The sequence below is a fragment of the Panthera pardus genome, unplaced genomic scaffold, assembly GCF_024362965.1.
Source record: "Panthera pardus isolate Hobbes unplaced genomic scaffold, ASM2436296v1 HiC_scaffold_10, whole genome shotgun sequence".
NCBI lineage: Eukaryota > Metazoa > Chordata > Mammalia > Carnivora > Felidae > Panthera > Panthera pardus.
In genome coordinates, this window is record NW_026526655.1 from 20,861,281 (window position 1) to 20,877,512 (window position 16,232).

Below are 16,232 nucleotides of genomic sequence, written 5' to 3' on the forward strand. Positions count from 1 at the left end.
CTGGAGGTAAAATCCATTTCAGCTCTGGGAAGGAAGCCTACCACGGAGCTCAGTTGTCTAGAAACACCTTGTTAACCACTGTAACCTTGAGTTAACAACAGGAGTGTAAGGCAATCGCACGCAGTAAATCACCTAGGAGAGGAAATTAGGTTTTCAAATGGATATGCTGCCTCATAAAAATAAATAAATAAAGGTGCAACAGAGGGAAGAAAAATGTTTCTTTATAAATATACAATATATACAACTCTCAAGATGCACTTCTGCCCTCTCAGCGACCGCCAATACCTAATTCCATTATGACAGGAGAGCTATGAATTTCTCCAGCTATAATTTTCCACAGTTCAATTACCCAGCCTTCTAATTTCCTGCGCGGTTTAATGCAGACTCATTAAAATAACAATGAGCTTCTTGAATGACGTCTGTAGCACTGCTTGCCTTGGCTCAAGACCATTTCAATGAAACGGGGAAAATGAGAAGCCTTATCAAGAAGAGAAAATCAGCCTATCATCCTAAACCTATTCCCCACGTTGCTGTTGGTGCCTGGGGAGGGGCAGCTCACAAACCAGGTGATGGAAAATCACTCCAGGACAGTGTTAATCTGGAGACCGTTATCCCATACGCTGCCTTGACTAGGGCTGATGAAACCGCTGTAAATGGACGTTTGTGGGTGTTTAAAAAGCAGAGGCAGCATTATGGAAAAAGAAAAAGAAAAAGACCAGCTCTGAAAAGAAGCCAGAACAGCGTCTTATCTTTTCTGGAATGATTTAGCCTGCTCCCTGCTCAGCCCCAACACGGTGGTGCCATCATGACTGTCACCCGTGCAGCCTGTCATCCTGCCCAGCTGTGCATGATTTGTACGTCACCGTCCACTGCGGAGAACTTCCAACTTAAGAAAATATAAATGTATAAAATTACATCCATCAACACTAAGCTGAATACTTTACAGTTAACCCCTGTGGCTAAGCACAGAAAGCAGTACCCAAGAAATCCGCAAGGGAGCGGTGTAAAAAGATAATTTCTATGTGGTATCCGCTAGAGATCATGTGATTCACAGGAACAGATGCTTGGGGGTAGGGGGGAGGCAGATGACCTTCAAAGGCAGGTTTAGTTTCCTCATGGGTCAAGGTCATCAGGTCAGCCCTGTGGAACAGGTTGCTGGCAGGACAAGTTAATATATGTAATTTGCCAAGGAGAACCCAATCTGACTCACAGTGCATAACCTACACACAGGTTTCTTTTTTCACATAGATTTTTAAATATGAGCTAAGAGAATGTTATGTTGCAAAGATAAGAACCAAAATTGTATGTTCGTACAAGACGCAGCCTGGGAATTCTTTCTCGCTTTCTATCATTACCTCTTTTTTTTTTTTTTTTTTTTCCAACTGAGCTAATAACTTGCTTTACTGAATTATTCTGACCAGTTAAAACACACTTCACCAAGGCTCCAGACTGGGGAGAAAGTCATGCTTCCCAAAGCCCAAAGTTCTTGCCAAGTGTTATTCCTGATGGTACTCTAAATAAAGTTCAGGCCATAGGTGGAGTCCCCTGAGATTTAGAAGTACAACGTGAGAAGGCTGGTGACATCCAAAAGCAGGTCAAGCCCACGCTACCCAAGTGTCCTGTTACACACAAGCTCTATGTGGCACGGACACTGGAGCTATGCTGTCAAGAGTGTAGAAGTCATTATAGAATCTTCAAAAATAAGGAGAGAGGCAAACACAGTTTGGGGACATGTGACTAAAAGTACACAGATCAAGAACAAACGCAGGATCATTGTCACTACCCAAGAAACAACCAAAGAGTCAACATCTGTAGTTAAATCTAAATCCTGAGAACAAGAGGGAAACCCCAATCTTCAGGAGAAATCCAGTGACTGGAATCCGAGCAGATCGAGGTTCTGTTCGTCCCCCTGCTCTCCATGACACGCAAGGCCAAACCAAGACAAAGAGCATAATTACGCCCCTGTTGACCAAGGGCCACCCCAGGGACCAGCAGTGATCCCTACCACTTAGTGATGCCTCGTAAATGGCCTCAGTCTCTGGTCGGCTCAGCATATTTCATATAAAATGGTTCCCTTCTAGGTTTTAGCCTCTTCCCCAAAAGAGACACAGCTCCAGTCACAAGTCTGAACACCACCACCAACACTAAACTGATCTGCATGACAACCACAGAGCCTTCAAGGCAGGCGAGCATCACTGCTTCGATATTAATAAAATTCTGATGCCATGTAAAAGGCAACTCATTCTGAGGTAAGAACAGAAACAAGGAAGAACATGACTACAGCAGTTCAAAAACACCAAAATGTACAAGAAAACATTAAACGTTATAATTATAGCTAATTAAAGTTCTGTTGTTTTGACCTTCAAGGCATGCCTGGGTATAGGTATCACTAATATAACACACATGCTCAAATTAAATACTAAGCATGTTTTTTCCTCCAGAAAAAAGTCTGTTTTACCTTAAGTACTAGATTCCAATAATTTCATTTCTGATTCTGTGCTGCAATTGAGAGAATTCATACCAGAACAGCAGGACCGCAAGGGACTCCTCCTGCAGCCTCGTCAACTGGGACAGCACACCTTCCAACGGACACCACTCTCCCTTCGGGCTGAGAGGGGCAAAGAGCCGTCTCTTGTCGATGTGGCGGGACTGGGTTTTCTACCACCTGCTTGTATATCGTATGAAAAGATGGCCAAAGCCTGGCTACAACCCCATCAAAACGGAACAGATGACATGTATTATGGAAGAGTCGTACAACCAAAAACAGTATTTGTAACAATGAGCTTGTGTCATCTGAAATGAGGCGGGACAGTTTCTGAGGTACACTATTAAGAGAAAAAAGACAGGGGCAAAGGAGTGGTTGTAGAACACTCTAAGAAGGAATGAAGAAAACCCGGATGCACATACTCACCGGGCATAGACTACATTTTAGAAGTAAACGTGAGAATCTGGTAACCTGGGCTGCCTTTGCAGACACAGATCAAGGGGTCAGGGGCCCAGAGGGGGGACAGAGTCGTTTTTCACTGTACACCCTTCTGAATATATCATCTATTTACACACACTTAATGAGGATGGAAAAAGAAAAGGCTCATCCATTTTAGACCACTACTCTCATTTCATCTAACCAATCAACAGTGATTTGTAAAAGAGGCTCTATTCACACAAAAAGAAACACAGGTATTTATTAGGAAAGGACGGTGGGGATTCTGAGGGCTTTTTCTCTCTACTGAAATCACCTAACACTGGTTTGACAGTAAGAAGCACTATAAACCAAACACCACTAAGGAAGACTCAAACACGTACCTCGTTGCACAAAAGAAAGAGACTGACAACCATGAGGGCCAGAGTCTTGTGGGAAAGACTGTGCGGTTCAGGCTGAGTGGGAGTAGAGACAGTCATGCTTGGCCACATGGGACATCAGAGGCATCTATCAAAAGGTGAAATTCTGACCCAGCAATTCTGCGTGTAGACATCTGTCCTAATGGGGTCGAGGTGTGCAAGCTGGAAAGACGCGGATGGTGCTCGCTTGCAAAATTATTCATAAGAGCAAAACAACATCCAACACTAAGGGTTAAATTACGGGACGCGTCCACACAACATGATGCTCTAGAGCCATTAAAAATGATGACCCTGCTCTCCAACTGCCATGTTGGAAAAATAACCAAGCTGTTACTGGTGGTTTTCTCCATTGGAAGGAATAAAGGGGATCTGAATTTTGTTCTTCATAGCTTTCTGTCTTGCCTACTTTCATGCATGTATACATAAAAACAGAATACCTTTCTTTAGTAGCCCAAACAAATAGTGCTGTAGGAGAAGAAAGACGTCACACTTCCCAGGGGACGACACCAGTTTCCTACAACCTCAACCACACGCGCCCTGTGTCTGCCGTCACCATTTATGAAACCTGCATTTCCAGGATGTGATCTGGCCTGGCCATCTCACACACTGGATGGCATAACCTAATCACCCCACCATGCACATTTGCTGAACATGTCTTGAAATCATCAGAATATAGTTCTAGGAGGTGCGCAAGTTGGAGGAACAACCAAGTGGTACCAGATTAGCCCCTGACATGGCTTTTCAAGGGCATATTTTACTTCTCCCAACTCTCCTCTTGTTCCAAAAATACTTAGATTCATCTCCTTGGAGTACCTAGATCAGTGGTTCTCAACAGAGATGGGGAGGAGTGATTTGCCCCCCAGAGCACGTTTGGCAATATCTGGAGACAATTTTGGTTGTCACCACTGGGGGGTACTACTGACACTTAGTGGGTGGAGGCCGGGGACGGGGCTACACTTCCTACAGCACACAGGACAGCCCTGCACAACAAAGAACGATCCAGCCCACAGTGTCAATGGTGCCAAGGCTGAGAAACTCTGATCTAGACGAAAACACAGCGGAGAGATGAAAGGTTTGAGGCAGAATGCCTCAGCCCCACCTCCACTCACAGGTCCGGAACCCTGTGAACTCAATGTTATGTACGAGAGTGGATTCAGGACACCTTCATAAACAGCAGGCTATGTTTGTGGGTCCTGTCTTAAAGTGTTAACACATCCAAGTTGTACAGCAAGTGCAGAGTAATCTATGCTAGTTAACTGCTAAAACATTTGTCTCAAATATATCAATTGAAATATACCCACGATATTAAAGATATAAATGCTGCTTTAAAAGGTCTGGCTCAGAAGCATATATTTCGGAAACAAGGATGCAGTCCAGCTTTCCCGGCCGGGCAATGACTGCATTAACAAGATGGCTGCTCAGAAGCTCCCCAACTATACCTTTAATGATATACCCGATCTACTGTGCCATTTCTTTGGCCTAAACAATCAAGGGTACACATTTACTTTTAGGTATGACTATAATACTGGAACCACAGTACGAAGATCTGGTAACATTTTGCAAAAGAGAACATATTAAAGCCTCCTAAAAGAAGGGTCACCACTCTGGGAAAAAAGTTTCATTTAAGTGTGTCCATAAATATTTATAGGTTACATGAGCAGAGGATCAAGGTTTTTAATTAAAGGACTTTTATTTTAAGTTTGGAGCATATGACATAATCCTGCTTTGGAAGATGTATCATATTACTTGTTATTCCTAAAACAAAAGAAAGCAAAATAAAACTTGAAATGAGTAGACGGCTGTGCTTCAGGGGGAGTTGAAAAAATTAAGTGAATTTTCAAATGTTAATAAGCCCCAGCAACACTTAGCATATTTGTTTTCCCTAGTTTAGGTACAACTTAAAGCTTCTTTTAAGCAATGAAAGCTGCAGGTTTAAAGTGCTGGCACAACACCAAGGCTGCTTTAATAAAGCACAAGATAAACATGTACTTTTGTCTGCTCAGTCTACATAAACCAAAGTAGATTCTCCCAAAGTCATCTGTGAGAGATTTCTACCTTAGGAGAGGAAAAAGCTACCTTCCTAATTGTGGTATTGTCCCCCAATATTAAGAAAAAGCTCCCCACAAAAAGAAGGAAGGAAATTTGGGGGCCTTGCCACCGTCTGGGGTCGGGAGAGTCTGGACACAAACCACAGACATGGAAGTGTGTGCCAGGTGAAACGTGGCACAGGTTGAATTCATGTCAGAATAGAACACATCCAGGTAAAGACCCGAAGCTCCACTAAATCCACACCCCCACCTGCTCTGAAGCCAAGGCTCAACCAGCCAAAGCACTCACGCCCCCGTGTAGGCCACAGAAAGGGGTGTGCATGGCTGCCCGTCTCGCTAACAAAAAAGGCTTAGGGTGACCCCAGGAAAGAGCACCAGCTTCTGGGCATGACTCGGGTTTGCCAATGCTTCCTGCTGATCCCTGATGGCCCGGTTCCAAGTCTGTATGACTCCTCTCCCTTGGTTCCTAGCACCATGAGAGCCAGGCCCCCACAAGTGGCTTAGAAGACAGGAAGCTTCTCCTGAGCTGTTCAGAGGACACGATGCTGGCAGCTCCCCTCTGCCTCGTCCGGGAGCCCGAGGAGCACCCAAAATGCAGTCCCCATCCAGCCTGTGACCTTCAACAGGACTTCATCTCTGAGAGACAGAGGTGACTGCGCCAGGCGCCAGTTCCTTAGCAGGACGTCAGGAAGAACACCGAGTCTGGCACTGAAGCCCTACACGGTGATAGCTCCGGTCAACGTAAGTCACGTCCACGGCCCAGAGCCCCTGGCCCTGGACTTACAGCCCCTGCTCTCCTTGGACCCCCCTGCAAGCCTGAGCAAGATACAGCAGGACCTCTGCGCTGGGTGGGCTCCAGCCTCAAGTCTATTCTCAGCAGGACTCACCTTGAGGATGGGCATAGCTGCGCGACAGCGGGCTGTCTTAATGTTCTTGAGGAAGTGAGATTCATCCTGAAAAGAAACAGCCAAATCCTGAGCGGATGGAGACAGGGCTTGCGTTAAGCTTGACCTGGCATGGCGTTGCACTGAGGATGCCTCCCCTAGCGGTTTCTTGTTCAACCATAACCGATCATGAGTCCCTGTCATATTTTCTAAACCCAAATTTGTAACTAATACATTCTTAGTATTTTGAGGGGAAGTTTCTATTTTGGTACATATTCAAATCACTCGCTATGTACCTGAGCAACCAACAGACCTCTCTACAGTTTCTCTATCAATAAAATGGGTAAAATACCACTACCTAACTTATCAGGTTGCTGTAAGTCTTAATGAGCTGACACACAGAACAGTCCTGCCAGCTAACTTAGTAAGCACTCGGTGGTTGTCGGCCACACTATGATGGGGACACGGGGGGGGATCCTGGCTCTATCTCTAGAGGTGATGTGAGAAACCTCCTGTTCCATTGCAGCTATGATAAACCGAAATGGACCTCAAAAGCACAGTGGAGGGGAGTATAAGGTGAACCCACAAATGTCACAGTATCTGTTCCCAGAAAGCTGGGCTGTAATATTCATATGGTGTGATGACGAATGCATATGACAGCCAAGAAAAAGGGATTTATAGAGAGAAACAGCAGAAAGTACAGAGGACAGGGAAGGAAAAGACCCTTTAAGCAGTGGGCTAACATGTACCACCACTCTAACCCCAAGGAATGGCTTCTATCTGAACTCTCCGAAGAAGTGTAACATCTTAGAGTTGACACTTTATTCCCTCTTACAACATTTCTCTGAAATCAGAAGACAGGGCTCTTAAATAACTGAAGACAAACCAACACTGGTGGTAAGTGGCTTGCCAAAAACCATATGGCAGGCTAAGTGTTGAGCCAGAAGCAGAAAAACATGAATTCTAAAGCCAGATGCAGTCCAGCTTTGATCAATGACACCCCATCTTGCTGGCTTCATGCCTGTGGGCAAATCATGTAACCACTTTCACTGTCGGTTCCATTAGGGCTGAAATGGAGAGAACATCTGCCTTAGGAGCCACTGGGAAGATCGGCAGTTACACATAAAGTACCTGACACAGGGTAACCCGCAGGAGATGAAGGCATTATTCTTCCTACACATTGTAGAACCGTCACCATCATCCTAGGATTCTTCTTTTCATGTTTTCATTTTACAGGTATGCTACCATTTTTTCAAAGCCACACCCAAATTTGTGCCAAACCAGAAAGGACTCCCTCGAAGACTCATTGCCCTGACAGCTATGAGAAGATATAAACATTTGGGGCACTTGGGTGGCTCAGTGGGTTAAGCATCCAACTCTTGATCAGCTCAGGTCATGATCTCACGGTTTGTGAGATCGAGCCCCATGTCAGGCTCTGTGCTGACAGCTTCTCTCTCCCCCTCTGTCCCCCCCGATTGCACACTGTCTTGTTCTGCCTCGAAATAAATAAACTTTTACAAAAAGATATAACCATTTAAGTTTGCTTGAGCTAAGGCCATAGTATGGTTCTCACGCCCAAATCATGATAATAGATGCCCGAGGTCAGCAACTATGCCTTCTTCTTCTCTTCTCTGAGTTCCCACAATACTTGGCTCACACATCTATGAAAGCACTAAAATGTACTATAATGATCCGTGTGCGTATGTGTCTGTCTGTCCTACTGGACTATGGTATCTTAGAGAACGGGGCTGACTCTCCTCCCTCCACACCCCCAGGGCACAGCACCGTGCGGGCCGTGGAGCTCGTGCTCAGCTGTTGGCTGGACACGCGGATGAACGAGCCTCCCATGACAGCCAGCCCCATGTCGAGAAACCCACAGGCTCTACTGCGATTTGCTGACTTTTCTGGGCCTCCTAAAAACTCATCCCTTTCTCTCCTTCTAGATGAGATATGCACTACACATTTTGAGCATCAAAATTTGGGAAGCCACTGTCAGAGAATTCTATGTTTAAGAGAAGGAAAATACCACTGGCTTTAAAATTCACACGTTTGAATAAAGAAGACTCTTTCATATGGTCCGGAGGCACTGGGTGTCCCTCTTTCACGAAGAGGATAAACAAGGGTAAGCTTCCATTGAAAACCATCTGCTGCGGTCTTCGGCCCTGCATGTCTGTTAGTGGCTACCTGGATGGGGGATGGGGACTGCACACCTTTTCATAATCTTTAGTTGTGAGCCATGTGAACACACGGGGTTCTGACAGGTAGCCGGCACCAGGTCTCTCTAGACTTTCCTTACGGAGTACGTGAAGCATGTAAACAAGGAAAGCCAGTGACTGAAAGATGTGCTGTCACATCTGTGCACAGAACTTGAGTAAAGCCTACTCAAAAAACAACAAACCTGAGGAAAAAGTATAGGTGGCCCTCGAACAACACAGGGATTAGGGGCACTAACTGCCCCCGTCCCCTCCCGCCCCCCGCCTTGTAAAGTCAAAAGTCAGTGTTTACTTTGGACTCCCCCAAACCTTTACTCATCCAGAAGCCTTACCGGTAACATACAGTCGATTAGCACATACTTAGTATGGTACAGGATTATATGATGAATTCTTACAACAAAGTAATCCAGAGAAAAAGTATTAAGGAAATCACAAGGAAGAGAAAAGACGTTTACAGTACTGGACTGAACTTTTCAAAAAAAATGTGCCCATAAGTGGGTCCATGCATTCAAACCCATGTGGTTCAAGGGTCAGCTGTACTTTTTGAGGTGGGGGAGGGAGGGTCTTTATACTGGCTGGAAAAAACCTTATTAGCTGTTTGGACCGTGTGCCTAAGCCACCCGGACAAGAGGCCGCCACATGAAGGTACACGCCCTTGTTGTCCGCACCAGCAGCCCCTGTCCATGACTTCGTGTTGGAGAGATGGGCTGCAAACCCCCAGTTCAGGCCTAGTAAATGACACTTTTCAAAAAGCGCCCCAGGAGATTCTAATATGCAGCTAGGGTTGAGGACTGCTATTTGAGATGAATAAAATGTCAGTTTCCCACAAAATAAAGACAGTGATTTCTATTCTCTTAGAAACAGAGGGAGGCTCCCGTAGAACACAGGCATCAAAGTTCTTGGAGCTTTTAAGAGAAAGTTTCCCCAGAGAGAAAGTACTTAAAGACTTTGCCAAGTCACTTACGATGATGACAACTTTAAAAGGGGTTTTTAGCTGTTTTTCTAACTTGCTCAGAAGGTCAAAGCTGACAATGTTGACCAAGCCAGCTGTCAGGCGGTCCTTGCCGGTCACCACGACATTGATGCGGTCTGGGCTCAGAGACGGCAGCCACCGAAGGAAGGCCTGGGGATGAGAGGGGAGAATGGAGCCTGGGAGACCCGGCCGGCAGCCGTCAGCTGAGGCCCCAGCCGACCCATCAATAGCACCCCCCCAAGGGACAATGTTAACGCTCCCGAGAAACAAACTCAGTGCCTTTCTCTCCACACCCTTCTGCATTTGCTGGCACCCTTGGGCCCATGAACAGCAAACACCTCCGCTGCCCTCTTAACCGTCCGCTCCTTCACTTTCTACTAACGGGACACTGCCTTCCTTAGTATGCAAATATCATTGGCAGTCACTATGCGGTCTGCGGATTCCATCCCTTCAACCTCTAACTAGATGGCAGGTTTCTGCAGGGAAAGAATGTGACTCTTTCAATGAGGAATTTTGTAAAGGAAGTCTTACCAGATGCTGGTATATACCAAAGACACCGATAATGACAAAAATACTTGTCACCTGCTCTCTCCAGAAATCTTGCCATCTCTGGCCAAAGCCACTGCCTGCAACCAATGGGAGGCCCCCAGCAGCCTCCGTGTCAGCGGCTGGTGTCTGGGAGCTCCCCTGGCATCCGGGGCTGACACTGCTGTGATGGCAAGTGCTGCTTCTTTGTCTACTTTCGCTTCTGCTCACAACCAAGTGACCACCTGGTTCTTTCTTTCAGCATTTCTGAGGGTGCTGTGGGAATCTAACACGCACCAAATAAATACGTGCTGAATTGTTAGTTTCTAGAGGCAGCGGCAGATTCAGGTCATAGGGACAGGGATAAAAAGGTATTGTTTCGATGCACATTTTTAAAGTTTTGCTTTCTCTTCAGCTGGAAGGGCACGTCTGTGCACCGGGCTGAGCGCTACGGGCAGAGTCGCCTCTTCTCCACAAGTGGCTCACAGTGGGGCTGAGTCAGAAGCCGGCGTGTGACGAGGCTGACAGCTGCCATGAGTAGCAGAGAGCTGGGAAAAGCCACTGATGGTCAATGAGCTCTTCATTCTCCACCAAGTTTGCTTGTCTGGGTGTTTATTCCTTTACTGGAAGCACTCTGATCCCTAGATTTATGGAAGACGAGCTCGTGTCGGCTCCCTCGGCCATAATGGTACCTGGTCGACACGGACATCCTGCTCACATCACCTTCGGCAGGGTGCAAGAACTCTGACCTCAGGAGACGCGGCTTCACGGTCCTGTAATGCTCCCATCACCAGTGAGCACGCTGCTTCACCTCACTGAGATTCAGTTTTGTCATCCGTAAACGGGGTTGACATCTACTGCGTCCACTGCACACGGCTGCCTCGGGATGAGGAGGTAACCATTTTGAGCTGAAGTGTGGGGCAGGTGAAAGGTGTTACCGGCAGGGGCACAGGACGTACTGGGGAAGAGTCTGCTGCCAGACTGAGGCAACGCGTCCACGTCTGAGCTCACGGCTCCTTGGCTAGCTTTGGAAAGGTACAACCTGATTCTCATTCAGAAAAATCATAAGCCTGGCCTCAGAAGGCCATCTCCTCTCCCTTCCTCCCTCAGCTGAGACAGGATCTTGAAAGCTCCCGGGCCCTGTCCCCAACTGTCACTCGACTGCTTTAACACTGAGGACGCTTCGGTGTTAGAATCACAACACAAAGGGAACTGACCTGCTCCCACGTGAAGCGCACCGAAGACGGCACCACCACCAGGAGCGGCCACTCCTTCCGATAAAAGGCCGCGATACAGATGGCTTGGATGGTCTTCCCCAGGCCCATGTCGTCAGCAAGCAGCAGGCGGCCTCTTTTCGCTATGGCAAAACTGAAAGCAGATGCGGGAAGGACAGTGGCGTGGCATTATCTATAACTATATATATAGTTATATATTATATTATAACAATGATTCAGTTATAATCAATGATAACAGTGAAGACTCAAAATAGGGAAAATGTGAAATGGGGGTCAAAAGGCAGGGAGGGGCTCTAGAGGATAAGCGCATCATGGAAGCCAAGGAAGAAAATTTCCAGGACAGGCGGCCCCTCAGCCCAGTGCAGGCGAGACCTGGGGGAGTGGCCAGAAGGATCCTGGGAACCAGCCCCTAAAGAGGGGCCAGGAGGGACGCCTCTCACGTGAAAGGTCTGCCTAGAAGGGAAAGGAAGAAGAGACGATGGCATTGAAATTAGGCTTTCTCAAGGTCAGAGAGGACGTTTATGCACAGGGGCAAAGGGAAGGAGCCGGCAGAGACAGGACACTGGAGAAGAGGAGGACAGGCCGTGGGGAGGATGGAGCCGGGGTGTCTATCAGGGAGCAGCAGCCTCAGCAGCTTGTCCACCAGGAGCCGCCGCAGCCCCTCCGCCCTCCAGCGTGACAACCCCTGCTAACGCTGTGTGCATCGGGGCGTGTTCCAGCGTCCGGGGGGCCAGACTGGCCTGGGGGGCCGCCCGGTTCCACCGCTTCGCAGCTGGGTACCCTCACGCCAGTTACCCAATCTCCTCACGCCTCAGCCGTGAGACGGGCATGAAAGGACCCACCCCAGAGGCCGTTGCCGGGCTTTGACAGAGCTACTGTCTAAAGCACTGAAAACAGTGCCTGGCACCATCCATCCTAAGTGCTGAGGAAGTGTTTCTCTTGTAACTGCTACTCCTCAAAAAGGGAAAAATAATCAAGACGAACAGAAGAAAAATGACTTGCTTGGCTCACAAGATGAATCAGTGAAAAGCAAAACGGATCCCAAGTGCCAGATGTCTGGTCTCCTGCTCCAAACAGCAGCCCTCTTTCCTGTGAATTCCTGGAAAACTGATCTTTTTTTTTTTTGCTCAGAAACCTGATAATAAGCCCATCAACTAGCTCTTTTTCTTTCCTTCTCACAGCCAAGGCAGCGCGTAGCCCCCGTGGTCAGCAGCGGGTATGGCTGGCAAGGGGCCTTTTGAGTTGCCAGAAAGTAGCGTTGGTGCCCTGGGGAAGCCAGTGCTCAGCAAAGGCAGAGAAGCAAGCAGTGCATCCACGGGGGGTGAGGTGGGCAGGCTACTCATGGCATGTGACAGCACCGTCCTCATCGCCCAGAGGCCACAGCGGCCCAGCCGGGGTGTGTGTGTGTGTGTGTGTGTGTGTGTGTGTGTGTACCCCCCCTTCATCCCCAGGGCCGTGACCACCATACGCCTTCAGTGACAAGGAAGGGAGCCCAGCACACTGCCGCCTCACTTGTCCAACAGACCCAGCCTCTCCTTGGCACACTGGCCTTAGAGAAATCTTCTAGCCTGTTTCCAGGATCAACTCTCCCCACGGACCAGGTGGGGAGGTAAGTGTGAAAAGACTCATTTTCTCCCTTACTTTTTGATTTACACAAATGATGGCCAGGGCGGACAGGGGCAGGTGAGCAACAAAGCACGGAGGGCCTTGTGTTGCGGCCACAACAGGAGCGCAGTCTAACAGAAAACATGCCACGACATCGTCACAAAACATGCGTGTCAGCCCCGAGTCCACTCTTGGAAGCTGAGTGACCTCGGGCACATGACTTGCTGGGTCTCAACTCCCTCATCTGTTAAAAGGGACCATTCAGATATTAGAGGAAGCTGGTACCTACCTAGGAGACTTTGCTCCATACGTTTAAGGGCGCTCTCACTGTAGTTCTTACAAAACAACATGGAACCGACAGCCCTGCTCCCTCAACACCAAATTCCCCCTCTTTAGAGAATGCAAGTTAAAATCTGGATTTAACTGAGGAGCTCTGAAGAAAGGCTGCAAGTGCAGCTTTAGCAGTTTCATTAGCCTTTCGGTTTAGCAGTGTCAGAGCCATAGTGAAAAAGGTGGAAGCTGCCGGCCAGGCTCCCGTTCAGGCGCGTCACACCCCTCGGCGGTGACGAGGTTAACTGGCCGGGCCGGCAGGTGCCACGTAGGCCCCGATCTCTAACGGAGCCCAGGAGAACTGGGATACTGAAGACAGATGCTGCCCAGGGGTGGGGGTGGGCAGGCTCTCAAGCAAGACGGAGCTGTGCAGAGCGTGTTATCCGTGACAGATGGAACTGGAGGGAAAAACGAGGGAAAGGGTGTGAGTAGAGCTGGGGCCGTGGGAATGCAGGGAGGCGGGACTGGGCCCAAATCACAGAACAAAATCCCATCAGAAACAGTGGCCACGCGTTTGCCAAAACCTCACGAGTGGACTGCGTGTGGACAGGCCGTCCTGTTTGCCAGCGCCACGATTTCCTCTCTTCCTCTGCACGGGGCTATATCCCCAGCCACACCACCGAATGGCAGAGGTAGCTCCTGCTGTCTTCTGGATGGCCATGAGGACTGCCTTTTTCCTCTCTATGACCTCCATTCTCTTCACTAGAAGGCAAGTTCAAACCTGCCACTTGGTCCTCCCAAGCAGCTCTAGAACACAGGACAGGTCACGATGTGGGCTTATCTTTTTTTTCTGTCTATAATAAGAACACCCTGACTTTCTTTTGGAAAACCACCTTCCGCTCAATCCAAGTAACTCAGGTGGGGCAGGCCCTACCAGCTGGCTCCAGGGCCTGTCATCCATTCTCACCAACAAGACTCCCCAGCCCCCAGGGCACAGTGACTGGTTCTGGCATCAGCACCGGATTTCAGGCCCTTCAGTGTCAGGCCCACCAGAAAAGAGGTGCTTCCGCTGGGTCGCTGAGCTGACGGGTGCAAGCCAGAAGTGCGAGGCAGCCCTGGCCGCCACACCCGAGGAACACCTGGCTGAGAACAAAGCAAACTGAGGAGAGAGCCGAGCCGAGAGTGAGACAGGGAGGTGTGATGGGATCTTTGGAGACCCTTGGTTGTCTACTCCACGCACTGAGAAATCTCTCTCCTTGTTGGGTATCTGCACACCTGCGATCCAGAGTCCTGATCAACTCACAGAATTTACAATCAATGGTTATAATCAGGCTTTGCTGACCGCACACCTGGCTGGTTAATGCCTAGCTGCTCCTAGACGTCCATGAAAGATGAGTGTTCCTAAGAGAAGAAGCATCTGAACCCCATTTGTACTAAGTGATGGAGTCCAAGCAAGACGAAGACCAAGAACCTACTTGACTCCCACTCTCTGGAAGGGCAGCAGACTGGACACGAGCTTGGAGTCCACTCCAGAAAGGTCTGCCTCAGGGATGGTTTCTGGGACACATGGAGACGTCTTCTCCAGCTGTGAAGCGAAAGCCAGGGTGAGCGTCTTGGGCAGAGGATCCAGCTGAACTTGTGGAAGGCAGCGCACTTGTGCAACTAGAAAGGAGCACAGAAGGGTATGAATGGAAGCGCTAATGCCCATGAGAGCTAAGGACAGGGAGGGCGCTTCAAAATACAGAGCTCGGTGGCTGGAATTCTGGCACATGCCGTTTTCTCAAAAACATAACCGGAGAGAAACCCGCGGGATGACGGTCACATCCTGAGCAAGTCCATAAGGCTAGAGAACTGGTTTTCCCTCTCTATCCCTTAGTTTCTGCAAATAAGAGGGCAGTCACTAATGCCAAATTGATTTTCTACACTACACAGATACTCGGAAGAATTGCAAATGTTTCTGTGACTCTCCTTTCTTTCTTTTTTTTTTTTTAACCTAAAGTAATTTAAAACAATTCTCTTAGTATTCCCACTCAAATAAGGACCCACATTCTTAAAAATCAGCCCAGAAAGACCCATGAAAAAGCAAGATATAGAATGAATAAATCTTGTCATTTCCATTCTCTTTTTTTTTTAAGTTTATTTATTTATCTAGAGAGAGAAAGTGCGAGAGCAGGGGATGGGCAGAGAGACAGAGACAGAGACAGAGACAGAGAGACAGAGAGAATTCCAAGTAGGCTCCGCTCTGTTAGGGCAGAGCCTGACGCAAGGCTCAAACTCATGAACTGTGAGATCATGACCTAAGTCGAAATCAAGAGTCGGATGCTTAACTGACTGAGCCACCCAGGCACCCCTCTTCTTGTTTTATTTGGGTTTTGATGTTTGAGAAATTGAGAACTCTAAGTTATCTGCTGTTGATAGGCAAGGAAGCACTGTGCTCTGTGCAGAGAAGCTGTTAGGTGTTTCCAAGAAAGATCAGGAGGACAGTAGGGCTATTTATAAACAACAACAATAGCAATGACAAAGGGCAGAGTCACGCTGAGTCCACCAACTTATAAAAATACAAATGGCCCTGCACACTTGAGACCCTTTCCGTAAGACAGAATACCGATCTCCCCTTGAGAGAGGTGAGCTTTACAGCAGTGACGTCAATGGTGAAGCAGACGACCAAGTTCCTTGGTTTGGAGGTGACCTGAGAGCACCTCTAAAGTAGGTTGGCAAGCTTAGACCTGCGGGCCAAACCAGCCTGTCTGCTTTTGTAGATAAAGTGTTACTGGAACATAGACACGACAACTGTCTGCCTGCTTGCCACAATGACAAAATCAAGTAGATGGGAGACCATATAGCCCACAAAGCCTAAAATATTTACTATCTGGCCCTTTACAAAAAAAGTTTACCAACCTCTGCCAAGTTCAGAGTCTAAACCGTTCCTAAGAGTGACTATTACTCTGACTCTTTCAATTAAAGCTTGTATTTAGGGGTCTTTACTTTCCTTCCAAGTGTGCTGGTTCCAGACCCCTATATAACAGACAGGGAAATCTCTCCTTCCAGTCAGAGCCATTACCCCAAGTGGGAAAAATTACTTGGGACCTACAAGAAACGAAAGGAAATTAATTTCAATGGTTTTGCTTTTTGAGAGAATT

General features: G+C 47.9%; 1 protein-coding gene across 1 annotated transcript in view; it reads right to left on the reverse strand.

Annotated features, from left to right (window-relative positions):
• The window catches only part of SMARCAL1 (SWI/SNF related, matrix associated, actin dependent regulator of chromatin, subfamily a like 1), a 53,471-nt gene that overhangs the window by 24,019 nt on the left and 13,220 nt on the right, over positions 1 to 16,232 (reverse strand). The window contains exons 7-10 of the mRNA XM_019446051.2: positions 14,568 to 14,754; positions 11,200 to 11,350; positions 9,449 to 9,607; positions 6,275 to 6,340 (exon numbers count right to left, since the gene is read on the reverse strand). Of these exons, the coding sequence (XP_019301596.1) occupies positions 6,275 to 6,340; positions 9,449 to 9,607; positions 11,200 to 11,350; positions 14,568 to 14,754 (563 nt within the window). The remainder of the gene's footprint in view (positions 1 to 6,274; positions 6,341 to 9,448; positions 9,608 to 11,199; positions 11,351 to 14,567; positions 14,755 to 16,232) is intronic.